The following is a 15,382-nucleotide window of genomic DNA, read 5'->3' on the forward strand; positions in this document are numbered from 1 at the left end:
CATGTGTGTAATAATAGGTGGGATTTGCTGAATATAGGCGGAAAAACGTCACGACACCCTCACCCAGGAAAAGTAGCGGCACTTCCGGGTTGAGTGGTAAGTCCCGCCTTCCTCAATGTTCATTTGTTCATGTAGAGGCGTACTGCGTCAGGTCCGGCAAACGCTGCATCCGATTGGCTGATTCGAGAGGCGCTCAAGTTTCCTTACAGGACATGATCGTATTGTTTTGAAGCATCTGAGCGGAGGGCAAGGGTCCATGGTCAAGTCAACAAATTGTGGGACTTTATTGAACGGTTTATACTCTGTTCTTTTTTATTATATTCTAGTTAGTTATGTTCTAGTATGATTGACTGTCATTGGACGTTCCAGTGCCTATTAAATCTTCATGACATGCTGTATTATAGATACATTGACCGCTGTAGTAATTCAATGCCCTCTGATCTGAGCACATGCTTATGTTCAAGAAGATGCACCTCTCAAGGCATGATCTTGGCATGATTCACACACAGTGATCATTTATCACCTGCTAAGAAGGTAAGGGAGTCAAAAAAGCCATGGTAAATAATTCATACTATATCTTATTTGTTATTTGTAAAATCATTTAAAAATCATAACTCGTCTCAGCTATATTGTCTTTCTTCCTATGATGATGATGATGATGATGATATGGATCAAAATCAGATTATGCGTTCAAATCCCTGGTCATATGAGGTTAGGGTTTGTGGGAGAGGATTCCTCTTCAGTTGTATTTCCACGCTTTACCACTAGAGGGAGATTCACAGGTTACCTCCGTGACGTCACAAGGCACCGTTCTCCATGAAGAGGCCAGATCACTGAGCTGCAGTCTTTCATTTGATATCATGTAACCTACTGAATAGCAGATAACGGATAACAGCGAGAAGCACATCACACACTGTTAAATGTGGAGGCCTTTTGATTGTAGGTAGTAAATAATTTCTGACTTTGGGGCCCTTGACTGTTTGGGCCCCTGGGCCTTTATACAGTCAATCAAGTTGCGACTGTTCTGCTTGAGCAAGACCTTTAACAATCTTTTTGGTCTTGGATGAATCTAACAGCTTTCACTGTTACAGGATATATTTTTGCGATGACTCTAAGCATTCATAAACACAATTGTGTCTTACCCCTAGTCTTCGCCCCGTCTGAATGCTCCAGGCTTTACCTCGGCTGTGCAGAGCCATGGAGAGGATTCGTCGCGTGGGAGCTCACCTCAGCAGCATGGCTCAAAACGGTAGCACAGAGAACGGAGAAGCCGTCACTGCCGCCATCATCATCGTCGGTGATGAGATTCTCAAGGTGAGACGCAGAGACAAACCCGCTACGATGTGGCATTTCGGGTAATTACCATTACACACAACGAGCTGTGGTGTACTATTGTGTTTTGCATTAAAAAGGGTGAAATGGTGATAGTTTGAAGAAAAAAAAAAAGATCTGTTTATTTAAAAACCACACACAATTTTAGCTTCATGTCTCTCATCATGGGGGGGGGTGACATTTCTAGATTAATTTCATGATGTATTTTATGAGCATATATCCAAATAATTATTTGGTTACTGTTTTTATTGGAGCTTTTTATTATTATTTTTTTAAATCTTGATCTTAAAGTACTTAAAATACCAGTTTGATTTAGCCTGCCATTATATTAGGCTGTATATAGCTTCAGATTAGACATTGAACAGCTTTGCATGAGAAACACATCAATGTAACCGTCATCCCCTGTCGTTGTTTTAAAAATCTTAATCTGTATGGTGAAGCTAGCTTTGGGTCTGCGAGCTACCGTATTTTTCGGACTATAAGCCGCTACTTTTTCCCACGTTTTGATCCCCGCGGCTTAAACAAAGAAACAGCTAATTTATGAATTTTTCCCGGTTTTACAAACTTCAAGCCAAAAAACTGAACCCCATAATATTAGACCAATGAAATTTTCGAACGGAAAAGAAAAAACGCACCTCAACTGTGTTCTGAGCTGCACGGCATCGGGAGAAAAAACTTCCATCGGGTGATTTTTAAACGCACGACGATGCCAAAGAAAAACTCCCGAGAGAAATAGTTGTAAAAGGAAGGAGGAAGACAGTGAACAATGACTTTCTTGGTCGGCTACTGTTTAGATACAAGCTGTTGTAACGCGTTGAGTCTGGGTGAAGGGAGAGCTCGCTTCTGGCATGCTATTCCCAAAACACCGCTATGCTCCTAAAGGAAGCGCAACATATTTCACCCGTTACACCGTGTGTAACGTGTCTTTCGTTAAAGCCTGTGTAAAGTACATTAGTGTAGACAGGTGCGGCTTATTTATGTTAAAAATAAAAATATTTGTAAAATTCAGTGGGTGCGGCTTATATATGATCTTTATAGTCCGGAAATTACGGTACTTTTACATAACAGTACTTTTTTTGCGAACCGCTGTACTACACATTTTATGCGAGAAACCTTTATCAGCTGTTCAGCTGCTTTTTCAGTTGTTGTGCTTTTACTTTTACGTTTATTTTTAAATGCATAAAAATACTAATGATAAAATTGCCTGTACAGTATGCAGTGATTGAGCAATAAATGACTGGAAACAGTCCTTTTATCAGGCATGCAATGTTTATACATTTTTAATTTAAATAACATTTTTAAATGTATATTTTAATGTCTTAGGGTCACACGGCAGACACGAACAGCACTTTCCTGTGCCGCGGCCTGCGCAAGCTGGGAGTCAGTGTGCAGCGCATTTCGGTGGTGCCTGATGTGCAGGAGGTCATCGCTAAGGAAGTGGCCGCTCTCTCACCAACGGTAACACACCTGATCACGGCGGGTGGCATCGGGCCCACGCACGACGACGTGACCTTTGAAGCGGTGGCGCTGGCATTCGATGAGAGTCTGCATGCCCACCCAGACCTCACACGCCTTCTCGAGCAGTTCTTCGGTACTGTCGATTCTACCAGTGCCACAATGAAACTTGCAATGGTGCCCTCTTCTGCAAGGCTGAACTACGGCCGCGATCCTCAGAGCGGTGAACCTCTGCGCTTCCCACTCGTCAGCGTGCGCAATGTCTACATGTTCCCTGGCATTCCTACACTCCTGGAGCGAGCATTCAATGGCCTGGAACATCTGTTTGCCAGCCCGGGGACTGCTTTCCACACGTGTGAGGTGTTCGTGGATGCTGACGAAAGAGAAATCGCGCCCATCCTGACCAGGCTGCAGTCAGAATGGGGAAAGCAGATCGCGCTCGGATCGTATCCCGACTGGCTGAGTAACTACTTCCGTGTGAGACTGGTGCTAGACTCGGATAGTGCCAACAAGGTGGAGACGGCACAGGCCCAGCTAGAGGAGGAGCTGCCTAAAGGGAGTGTGGTGCCGCTGGTCAGCGATCCGGTAGCCGTTGCTCCTCATGAGGTCTACTCACTCGCCTTGAATGGTAATTATTGTAAAACCGATTCATGAAAAGTTCCCTTTGTTTGAGTGTGCATACGGAAAAAAACAGCAAGTAAAGAAATGGGATAATATCAGCAAAGACAGAAATCGCTGATAAATAATGTACAACAGACTGGTTGTGTTCTGTGTGGTTTTTCTCATGCTCAAAGTCTGGTTTTGGAGCCGGTTAAAGATATATATATATATATATATATATATATATATATATATATATATATATATATATATATATATATAGATATAGATATAGATATAGATATATATATATATATATATAGATATAGAAGAGAATTGGACAGTGACGGCTAAAAGAAAATTCTGCGGTCAGATGAGTCCAAGTCTGACATTTTTGGCTCTAACAGGAGAACTTATGTAAGACGAAGAACAGGAGAGAAGATGTGGGTGCTTCTATCTAACAAACTACTTTACACCCACAGTCAGACACAGAGGTGGATGCTAAAAAGTTTGGGATTGTTTTGAAGCAGGGAAGATTGGAGATTAATTACAAGTGAAAGGAATACTGACCAACATTGCTTCTATTACATACTTCAATGCCATTCTGTCTGGACTTCAGCTAATTGGATCCAAGTTTGTGATACGACAAGATAATCACTCGAAACATACGTCTAAGCTCTGTAAATGTCATTCAGAGAGCAAGCAGTCTGGTAGAGTGCTATCTATCATGAAACGGACAGGCAGATAGAAATCTCCAACTAGCGAAGTATTTCAGCTAAACGTAAACAGTATTCATGCCCACAGAGGATTTTTTTCAATAAAAAGAAAGTATATCTATACATTTATTTATTGCTTTTGTCAAAGTGAATTTTCATACTGTTAAATTACCTACGTTGTTGCATATAAATGAAAGGAAAATGCATGTCTCTCTAAAACCGTAAAATACTGGGTGTTCCCAGTGTGTGTGTGTGTGTGTGTGTGTGTGTGTGTGTGTGTGTGTGTGTGTGTGTGTGTGTGTGTGTGTGTGTGTGTGTGTGTGTGTGTGTGTGTGTGTGTGTGTGTGTGTGTGTGTGTGTGTGTGTGTGTGTATATATATATATATATATATATATATATATAATTTTAATTACACTTTTTCAGGCTCACCCCTTGGGGAGAAAGTAGCTGCAGCTCTGAGGACGATCGAGAAGGCACTGGATCATTACCGACTGAATGAGATCTGCATCGGCTTCAACGGTGGCAAAGACTGCACGGCGCTGCTGCATCTTTTCTATGCTGCCCTTAAACGGTGAGGAAAAGAGAAATGAGAGTATCAGAATTGTGGCATTTTCAAACAGCCCATAAATACACTTTTTGATTGATTTGACTATATACAGTGGTGTGAAAAAGTGTTTATTCCTGATTTCTTTTTTTTTTTTTTTTTTGGCATGTTTGTTACACGCATGTTTCAGATCATGAAACTAATTTAAATATTAGTAAATGATAACACAAGTGAACACAACATGCAGTTTTTAAATGAAGGTTTTTATTATTGAGGGAAAATAAAATCGAAAACTACATGGCTCTGTGCAATAACTGGTTCAGCTGCCCAACAACTGCAATCAAACATTTGCGGTAACTTGCACTGAGTCTGTTACGGCTCTGTGGAGGAATTTTGGTCACTCATCTATGCAGAATTGTTGTAATTCAGCCACATTGGAGGGTTTTCGAGCCTTTTTAAGATCATGCCACAGCATCTCAATAGGATTCAGGTCAGGACTTTGACTAGGCCACTCCAAAGTCTTCATTTTGTTTTTCTTCAGCCATTCAGAGATGGACTTACTGGTGTGTTTTGGATCATTGTCCTGCTGCAGAACTCAAGTTTGCTTCAGCTTGAGGTCACGAACAAATGGTTAGACATTCTCCTTCAGGATTTTTTGGTAAACAGCAGAATTCATGGTTCCATTTTTCACAGCAAATCTTCAGGGTCCTGAAGCAGCAAAACAGCCCCAGACCATCACACTACCACCACCATATTTTACTGTTGGTATGAGGTTCTTTTTCTGAAATGCGGTGTTACTTTTACACCAGACGTAATGGGACACACACCTTTCAAAAAGTTCAACTTTTGTCTCGTCATTTCGCAGAGTATTTTCCCAAAAGTCTTGGGGATCATCAAGATGTTTTCTGGTAAAACTGTGATGAGCCCTTATGTTCTTTTTGCTCAGCAGCGTTTTTTTTTGTCTTGGACCTCTGCCATGCAGACTATTTTTGCCAGGTCTCTTTCTTATGGTGGAATCATGAACACTGACCTTCCCTGAGGCAAGTGAGGTCTGCAGTTCTTTGGATGTTGTTGTGGGGTCTTTTGTGACCTCTTGGATGAGTCGAATCTGTGCTCTTGGGGTAATTTTGGTCATTCCTGGGAAGTTTCGCCACTGTTCCATGATTTTTGCTATTTGTGAATAACGGCTCTCACTGTGGTTCACTGGAGTCCCAAAGTTTTAGAAATGGTGTTATAACCTTTTCCAGACTGATAGATCTCAATTACTTTTTTTTTTTTTCATTCGTTTCTGAGTTTCTTTGACTCTCGGCATGATGTCTAGCTTTTGAGGATCTTTTGGTCTAATTTACTTTGTCAGGCAGGTCAGAGAAATTAAACGCAGGTGTGATAAACCACAGCTTCAACAGGGGGCCAAACACTTTTTCACACATGGTCATGTAGTTTTGGATTTAGTTTTCTCTCAATAATAAAAAAACCCTTCATTTAAAAACTGCAGTTCACTTGTGTTATCTTTTACTAACATTTAAATTAGTTTGGTGATCTGAAACATTAAAATGTGACAAACATGCAAAAAAAAGAGAAAAAAACCCACTTTTTCACACCACTGTATTTCTATTTGATGTGCAATGCATAAGTCATTAAGCTTGATCCATCTCTTTAAACTTGACCAAAAAAAATGTATGTAAAGAGAACTGTTGCAAATACCTAAGTTTACCAGTATTCACGTTATGGTGCTGGAACCAGGGTCCAAGTACTTGGCTTCATTTAAAGGTATGACAACAGGAAATCCTTGACCTGCAATAAAGTACGGAACAGCGACTTGTTCCTAGAATTCTCTCTCTTTTTTTTTTTTTTTTTAAAAGCGCTTCTGCATTTTGTAGAACAGGCCTGATTTGGCAGTTTTGTTTCTAATAAAGACCCATCCAGTTTCCGTTCTCACTTCCTTTCTTTTTTTTCACATATAGATACATTGTGAAACTATAAAAAAATTTTGGGTTTTGCTGTTAAAAAAATTAACCTCTGTAATCAGCACCTGGGCAATGCTATTGTTTTTTTCCTTTATTTTTGAAGTTTTAGTTGGTTAGAAAATGCTACAGATTTATACCAAAAGTCCAGCTGTTTGACAGATGACCTTTGTGTCTATTATACATGCATGGTCATACCTTACAAATACTTAACAATAAGGAAAGATCAGCATGTGAAGATTTTCAATGTAGAGCATAGAGTATACACTACACAAACACAGCATTTATATTAGCTAATAACCCTGCTTCATTCTCAGCCGCTACCCAGACAGCAAAGACAAGGTGAAAGCACTGTACATCCGAATCGTCTCCCCATTCCCAGAGATGGAAAAATTTCTACAGGACACGATAAAAAGGTAAACCTTTTAGAATTTATTTATTTAGAACTGAGAACCTTGCTTTCGGTCTCCTTTTGACCCAAATGGCAAAAAAAGCGGTCTGTTATAATGTATTTATTATTAGTTGCGCATTGTCCACCCATACCACAGTTCTCAGCGAAAGACATTGCAATGCCTGTACATATGAACCGAATAATAAAGAAGAATCGAATTAAGAATTTAATTAAGATAAGTAGATAAAATACTCATGTACAGTATTTGTTTTGCAGATACGAACTGGACCTGTTAGCTGTGGAGGGAAACATTCGTCAGGCTCTTATTGATGTGCAGGAGAAGAGACCTGAGCTCCGTGCTGTTCTCATGGGCACCAGACGCACTGATCCATACTCGCACACCCTCACCGCCCTCTGCCCCACAGACCCAGACTGGCCTCCCTATATGAGAGTCAACCCATTACTGGTAAAAACAAATACATACAAACACACTTGCACGGTATTCAAAGTCAGAAACTTTCAGAACGGCTTTGTCACACCAACATCAAAGTCTGACAGACTTTATCTCTGTAGTTATAATGTATTTATTGCGAGTTGCTCCCCACCCCCCCCAGAAGATTTTAGCTGTAGAATATAATCTTGACATAACATAATTTTTTCCTGCTTAACACAGCCCGAATTATCCCTGCAAAAGGCTTTGAGCACCTTTAAAATTATCTCCAGCTCCACCTCCTGTCTTTTACTCAGTATCACTGTCTCTAAACCATAAACCATCGCAGGACTCACCACAGTCCTATAAACTTTCCCTTTCACTCTCGAGATACCCTTCTATCACAAATCACTCCTGTCACTCTTCTTCACCCACTCCACCCTGCCTGCACTCTTTTCTTCACTTCTCTAACACACTCTCCATTACTTTACACTGTTGACCCCAGGTACCTGAACTTGTCCACCTTCTTCACCTCTTCTCCCTGCAACCGCACCACTCCACTGCCCTCCCTCTCATTCACACACATGTACTCTGTCTTACTCCGACTGACTTTCATTCCCTCACTGTCCAGTGCGTACCTCCACCTCTCCAGGCTCTTCTTAACCTGCTCCCTACTCTCACCACAAATTACAATATCATTCACAAACATCATAGTCCATGGAGACTCCTGTCTGACCTCATCCTTCAAAGTGTCTATCACCACTGTAAACAGGAAAGGGCTCAGAGCCGATCCTTGAATCAGTCGTTTCTACTGCACACTTCACTGCTGTCACACTGTCCTCATACATGTCCTGTACCATCCTCACATACTTCTCTGACACACCCAACTTTCTCATACATCGTACACTTTCTCTAAATTCAAAAACACACAATGCAACTCCTTTTGGCCTTCTCTCTACTTCATCATCAACATTCTCCTCATTCATCAGCTGCTCAAAATACTCCCTCCACCTTCTCAACACACTCTCCTGACTAGTCAACACGTTTCCATCTCCATCCTATAGTGCTCTAACTTGTAACACATCCTTCCCAGCTCGGTCCCTCTGCCTGGCCAAATCCTTTTCTCCTTCCTTAGTGTCCAACTTCTCCTACGGCTCCTCATATGCCTTTTTCTTAGTTTTTTCCACATCCCTCTGTACCACGTCCCCCTGCCGCATCTCCTTGTACTCCTGTCTACTTTTCTCATCACTCTGTTGATCCCAATTCTGATTTGCCAACTTCTTTTTCCTTATGCTCGCCTGCACTTTCTCATTCCACCACCACATCTCTTTGTCTTCCTTTCTATTTCCAGATGTCACACCAAGTACCTTCCTAGCTTTCACTTCTGCAGTAGTTGCTAAATAATCCAGCACCTCTTTACCACCACTGAGCACCTGTGTGCACCTTCTTCCTCTCTTATACGTCACCCTATGCTTCCTTCTGCTTCTTAAAATAAGCATTTACCACTGCCATTTCCATCCCTTTAGCAAAATCTACCACTATCTGCCCTTCCACATTCCTCTCCTTAAAGCCATACCTACTCATCACCTCCGTTTCCCTCACCAACTTGCCCATTAAAGTCTGCCCCAATCACCAATCTTTCTTTTTTAGGTACAAGTCCACCACTTCATTTAACTCACTCCAGAATTCTAAAGTAAATTATAAAAACAGAAAAGCTACTTTTCACTATACTATTAGGATTCCAAACATAGAGCAATAAACAGTCTACCAAATGTGCTAATCATATGTAATTTTTCATTAGCAAAATAAGTTCAATCATATAAAATGATTTCAGTTGTAGGTTGTAACTACATAATATGGAAAGGTTCAAGAAAAAAAAAAATGTATGCCACTGAAAGATGCACTATGGACCCAACAATAAATAACTCCTGTGCAAGTTGTACAGTATAAAAAACAAAATAGGTACAACACCACTATTACAACCTTTCTAACACTGTGGATACAACAATCACCTTGCTACAAGTGTACTACTTCTTGGGACTTGTAACAGGGAAAAACTAATGTAGATATTATGATATTCATAAATAACATGAATATGATTTACAGTTGAATGCAAACGTTTGGGTAACTCTCACCAGATTTCATAGTTTGTTGCAGTTTTAAAGTGTGAAGAATTAAGCACAGACTCTACATCAAACTATAAAATAATAAAAAAATAAATACAAGATAAAAAATAGAAATGCCTTCAAAATCAAGTCAAATCATTCTTCTTATAAATGTGCGAAACTATTTATTTAAAGCTAAGTCGATATAAATTGTACCGAATAGCTTGGTCTTTAGATATAAAACTATAACAAAACTTGGAAGGATCCGAAATAAAAAAACGCGTGGACACTTCAAAATCATATTGGTTACCTAATGCTAGTAATGTGGAGCTCTTCTAGGTAAATACTTAGCTATACCTTGCAGAATGGTTTCCAGTTTCCAGAGATATTCCTGGCCTGTCTTGCAAGCACTGCATGGTTAAGATCTACTCCCAGATTTCAGTCTTGTTTAAGTCTGAAAAATGTAAGGGGAGAGTATAAAAAATCTCTTTTCAGATTCAGTTTCATGACTGATAGTATTACATTTACTGGTGTAAACTGGAAACTATTATTTCATCTATCCCTGCCACTAGCTACAACACAAACCCAGCATGTAATAGATCCACCCAGTTGCATAACACTTGCCAAGTTTTTTCTTTTCATTCACATGATGAGGTAAGGTTTCATTCTGATGACTCTTCCATGCAGATCATGTTTGTGCAAGCAATGCAGGGTCAGGTAACCTTCCTGCAGATCCTTGTTATTATTTGTGGATTTTAATGTATTTTGCCCATTCTGCCTGGGCCTGTCTATCAAAAGACAGTCTATCTGCTCCTTTCACTTTTAGATCGTGCCTCAACTGGGTGCTTAGTGAAGCACAATATTTAAAGAGTCAAAGAGTTTATTATGGTCTACAATTGTTCCTAAGGCCTGACAGTTACATTCTGGCACTTTATAAAGGTAGGGCTTGGTCTTGACACTGCAAAATCGTATATCAGAGGCATAAGAGGGTGTGGTAAAGGTAGATTAAGTCAGACATTAATCTGGTTGTTTTACTGAGGTAATGCTTTTGGTGGATATCCTGTATTGGTGACTGAGAGGTCCAACAATGTTCTCTGCTCCTTTCACTTTTCTGTTACACTGCCTGAGTTAAAGTCAATATGTGGCTTTTGCATTTTTTTTTAAATACAGTTTTATACATAAATACCCTGAATTAGGGGTTTTTATATATTTATTATAAGCAAAACATCTAATAAAAAACTTTATCCGATCTATCAATTGCAGCCCCAGTTTAGGACGACCTCGATTACACCTTTATGTTGTGTGGAAGTTTACCTCATATTTTTGTGAATAAGTCAGAAATCTTGTGTACTGTACGTCAGAAATGAATTAACTGAAGGCAGAAATTCCTCTTATTGAAAGCATTGCCATGGAAATGTTGCATTGAACGACTTTTTGTTGAATGCATGTACATTTATTGCGATAAGAAAAAGTTTGAGGTTCATTGCTTAAAAATTGTGTGTTTATACATCTTTCAACAATTGTATAAGCATTTGTGAATAATTAGTACACAAATTAGTCAAACATTAAGCACACTTGTAAATATTAACAATACGATTGTTAATATGCACCACATTGCGGTTTATCAAAAGCAATTCATTAATCGCAGGTCGAAATGCCGAACTGTGGTTATCCAAGCACCCCCCCATGTGGCTGATAGGCGCACTGCAGCGTTAAAAGTAATAGTGTAGAACAGTGGTCCCCAATCCCCGGGTCGTGGACCGGCACCGGTCCATGGGTCAATTAGTACCGGGCCTCACAGAAAGAATACATAACTTACATTATTTTTGTTTTATTTATTATCTCAATTCTGAACGATGTTTTATTTTGGAAAATTACCAGATTCTCTCCCTTACATCTGTCTATGACTCACTCTTGATGCATGTCATGATGTCTTATCCACATTCTTAAAGGGGGGGGTGCTCCGGCCGCACATCATACACATCATACACATACACATAACACATCATACATTACCGCTAAATTCAAACCCCCAAGCGAGCAAAATGACCAAAAAACAACACAGTGGATTCACGTTTATTATTATATTTAGAAAATGGCAAAATGTTTTTTGCCGGTTGTATCATTTTATTTTGTTGTATTTTTCCACCACACCTTTAAGGCCGGTTCGTAATAAAAATTGTCCGACATTGATCCGGTCCGTAGCGCAAATAAGGTTGGGGACCACTGGTGTAGAACACCGGTTGCAACCCAGTACCGGGTCGTGGAAGAGTCGCCGAGTTGCAAGACCATTATGGGGGAAATGTCTATAAATATGACAATTTGATTATATCATAGACTTTGCCCTTTAAGAGCCCTTATCATTTCCACACTTGCAGCTAATTATTAACATAAGGGGTTAAACAAAATTTCTCTAAAAATTTCCTTTGAGTAGAAAAGAGATGTTTAACAGAGACAGTGACTGATGAGTAAAATGGGGGGAAAAGAAAGCAGCCTTCTGTATATTCATTTGCTGTATGCAGTTGATTTAAGGATTTCATGTAAATTGAATAAATGACCCCTGGGGCAGACTTCCATTGAGAGTCGTATTCGTCAAAATGGTCGATTAATCAAAAATAAAGTGCGTTTTGCATTTTTTTTTTTTCTGAAATATTCAAATCCAGCATTCTTATAACTGGTGGTGTAGGTGTGCACAAGCTGTCGATTACATTAATGAACGTAGATGTAGAATGGAGCTGCCCAACCCTCCAAATTTAAAGTGGAAGGTTTCATTTTTTTGGCTTTGAACATAAAGTAAAATAAAAAAATAAAAAATAAAAATTTTAATGTAATCAAATTTTGCATAATCTTTATAATGGCCTCTGAATAATCATCATTAAAACAGAAAGTATGTTATTTCTGCTCGAAAGCTCTTCAAGTACTTGTAGATTTCAAACCCAAAGTGACAGCAGATGAGTGCAATGATGATTTTACAAGTCAATGTGCAGCCACCTTAATCTTTACTGGTTATGTATAGTACATGAAACAGTAAACATGTTTATCTGGTTCTTACGGCTATTTTTGTATGTAATTATTGATAGCAGTTACAGTGCCTGTCAAATCTTTTTACACAGGCATGCACTAAACTAGCTAAAAGCCAAACACACTAGAGTTGGACTGTGAAAGACTGGGAAAAAAATGTTTTGCAGACAGATGTTATTTTGAAATTTTTGGCAACGAGAGAAAAACTTATCTAAGACAGAGAACATGAGAGATGTTCGCAGACTTCCTCACAGCCACAGTCAAACATGGAAGCTTATTGGTTTGGGGTTGTTTTGGAGCAGGGAAGGATGGAGATTTATTCCGGTCGAAAGGTAAACTAACCCAGCATGGCTACTAATCGATAAGTCTATACTTCAATACCAACCAATTCCATCTGGACAGCGTCTAACTGAAACCAAGTTTCCCCTCCAACATGACCTGAAGCATACATCCAAGCTCTGTAAGCGTTATTTAGAGAGCAAACAGTGGGCTGGGGTGTTGTCTATCATAGAATGGCCTACCCAGTCACAGCACCTAAATCCTAATGAACTGCTCAGGGATGAACTGGAAGTGTTTCAGCTGAATGTATAAAGAAACAAACTGTCCGAATGCCAAGAGTGTGCAAAGCTGTTATTCATGCTATAAAGAATTTTTCTATGAAAATAAAGCTGTTTGTTATGTTTTTGTACCAACATTTGTACATTAATGTATATATTTGGCAAAGTAGATAGTGGAAGTAAGTCTTAATACCATTTAATTACCAGGTTTGTTGCATATAAACAAAAGGAACATGAACGCTTTGTTCAAAACGATAAAACGACTGGGTGTTTATATGAATACAATTAAATCCTGTCACCATTAGAATAATTAATAAACACTATGTATAACTTCTGTACAGTTGTAAATACAATGTAAAAAAAATTGCATATTGTAAATTTATATACCGCTAAGTATTTATATATTCCTTCTATACATCTTGCCTACATACACACACACACACACACACACACATATATGCACTTGTTTATCAGCATACATTTTTACGCCTATAGCCTTTTTGTTTATTTGCTGTACATTGATCTATCTGTCAAAGTGATGAAGGTTAATGTTCCAACAGGCTGTATATTGGTGTCTGACATTCATACTGATTTCAGTTTCAACAGATTGCTGATTATCACTTTTCATAGAATGAACAGTGCGGTGTTGAATGGAGATATTTTACCAAGAGTAGTTAATGATATGGATATTTTGATATTAAAGAACGTTTCATTTCTGCATTTTTCTTGAATTTTTACAGGAAGCCAGGCTTTCCATGAAGCCTTCATTACAATTGCATGATACAGAAATTGCACCATCCTTTAATTGTTGTTGCTTTTGTTTTTGGTCATTAGGGCCTAAAATACTGTGATTCTAAACTACTTCTCTAAACCACCAAATAAAATCAGGTGACAAAAAAATTATTTTTTTCTCCTGTATATGTTTTGGAACCATAAATTACTGTTTGTGAATGTTTTCCATAGGTGTTTATCAGTCTTTCAAATGTTGTTGTTCTTACATTGATATTTAGGGACTTTTTTTTGTCATCTTTAGTCATTCAAATATGCTGATGTGCTCATGTGATCATTGTTCACTTGCATCATTTATTTTTGGCCCAGCTGAAGCAGATGAATAGATTGTCTCAAGTTTGTCTCAAGAAAATGGTTGAGTAGATTTGAGTTTATTTGAGTTTATTTGGGTGTCGACAAGTACAAATATAAAACACAATTTGTAGAACAGAATGACCAAAGCTTGTATGATGTATGTTGTCTCTTGCTGGCCCATAGGATTGGACATATCATGACATCTGGATGTTCCTGAGGACCCTTTATGTCCCATACTGCATTCTATATGACAAAGGGTGAGGCTCTATTTACCACTTCTGAACACACAGATATTTATGTACACATGGCATTTTTTCACTCATTCAAAATGCGGCCTTTGTCTCTCAAATCTTTACTTATTGTTCTTGTCATGTATTTTATGTGTTCTGTAGATACACTTCACTGGGGAGCATGGATAACACTTTTAGGAACCTTTCTCTCCAAGAGGTGGATGACAGGGGTGTAACACATTATAGACCTGCTTATCAGCTGGAGAAAGAAGAAGAGGAGCGCAGCTCGAGGTCATGATGTCATACAAGTGTAGGGTCAGATGCTCACATTGAGGGATTGAGAAGGCAGGGAGAAACTGGAAAACATACATCCATGAATCTTCAGTAACTGTCCTGCCCAGGGTCAGTCACAGTGGCTCCTGAGCCAATAATAGCAACACTGGGTGCAGATTTCCCCCGAATGGGATCCTATGATGCCATGACATGTATGAGATATAATCTGCATATTAAAAAGGGCTTGTCCTTTTAATACTTGACTGAATTTTGTGCTTGTGTTTCCATTAAAATGGAAAGTGACCAAAAAACTGAACGGCTAAATAAACATTTTAACAGTACATCTTTGTCATCGTCTGTATGCCATCATTGGTTTCAGTTTCTGAGAAGCAGAATGTAAAGGCTTCTTGTGAGAATTACATTTGCGTGCATTGATGAGATTAATAAATTTTCCAGAAACCCTAAAACAAACAACATATTTATCAGTGGTAAACAATAGTGTTGTATTTATTATAGAATGGAAGCCATGTAATGGAATTTTTCAGGGTAATTCAGACACTTGTCCATTTACTGACCCAGTTCTTGATCTGGCTCTGAGAAACTGAGGCTGATTGTAGAAGTGTCTTGTTTGTTTTTACAATGATTATTGGAATGAATCTGAACTCTTGCAGTGCTATATA

The 15,382-nt window shown here is 38.9% G+C and overlaps 1 protein-coding gene across 2 annotated transcripts; it reads left to right on the forward strand.

Moving 5' to 3' along the window:
- Window positions 1–115: 115 nt before the first annotated feature.
- On the forward strand, window positions 116–15,043 carry flad1 (flavin adenine dinucleotide synthetase 1). Of its 2 annotated transcripts, none has more exons than XM_083537570.1 (8): window positions 116–534; window positions 1,174–1,314; window positions 2,656–3,415; window positions 4,528–4,675; window positions 6,930–7,028; window positions 7,280–7,469; window positions 14,383–14,456; window positions 14,592–15,043. In XM_083537570.1, exons 2-8 carry the CDS (start codon window positions 1,198–1,200, stop codon window positions 14,725–14,727), a joined length of 1,524 nt encoding a protein of 507 aa, XP_083393696.1. In that variant the 5' UTR covers window positions 116–534; window positions 1,174–1,197; the 3' UTR covers window positions 14,728–15,043. The 2 variants fall into 2 exon arrangements, with proteins under 2 accessions (XP_083393696.1, XP_083393695.1); XM_083537569.1 differs by having other exon boundaries at window positions 120–534; window positions 1,149–1,314.
- The last annotated feature ends 339 nt before the right edge of the window (window positions 15,044–15,382 follow it).

The sequence above is a fragment of the Silurus aristotelis genome (genome assembly GCF_946808225.1).
Source record: "Silurus aristotelis genome assembly, chromosome: 1".
Classification (NCBI taxonomy): domain Eukaryota; kingdom Metazoa; phylum Chordata; class Actinopteri; order Siluriformes; family Siluridae; genus Silurus; species Silurus aristotelis.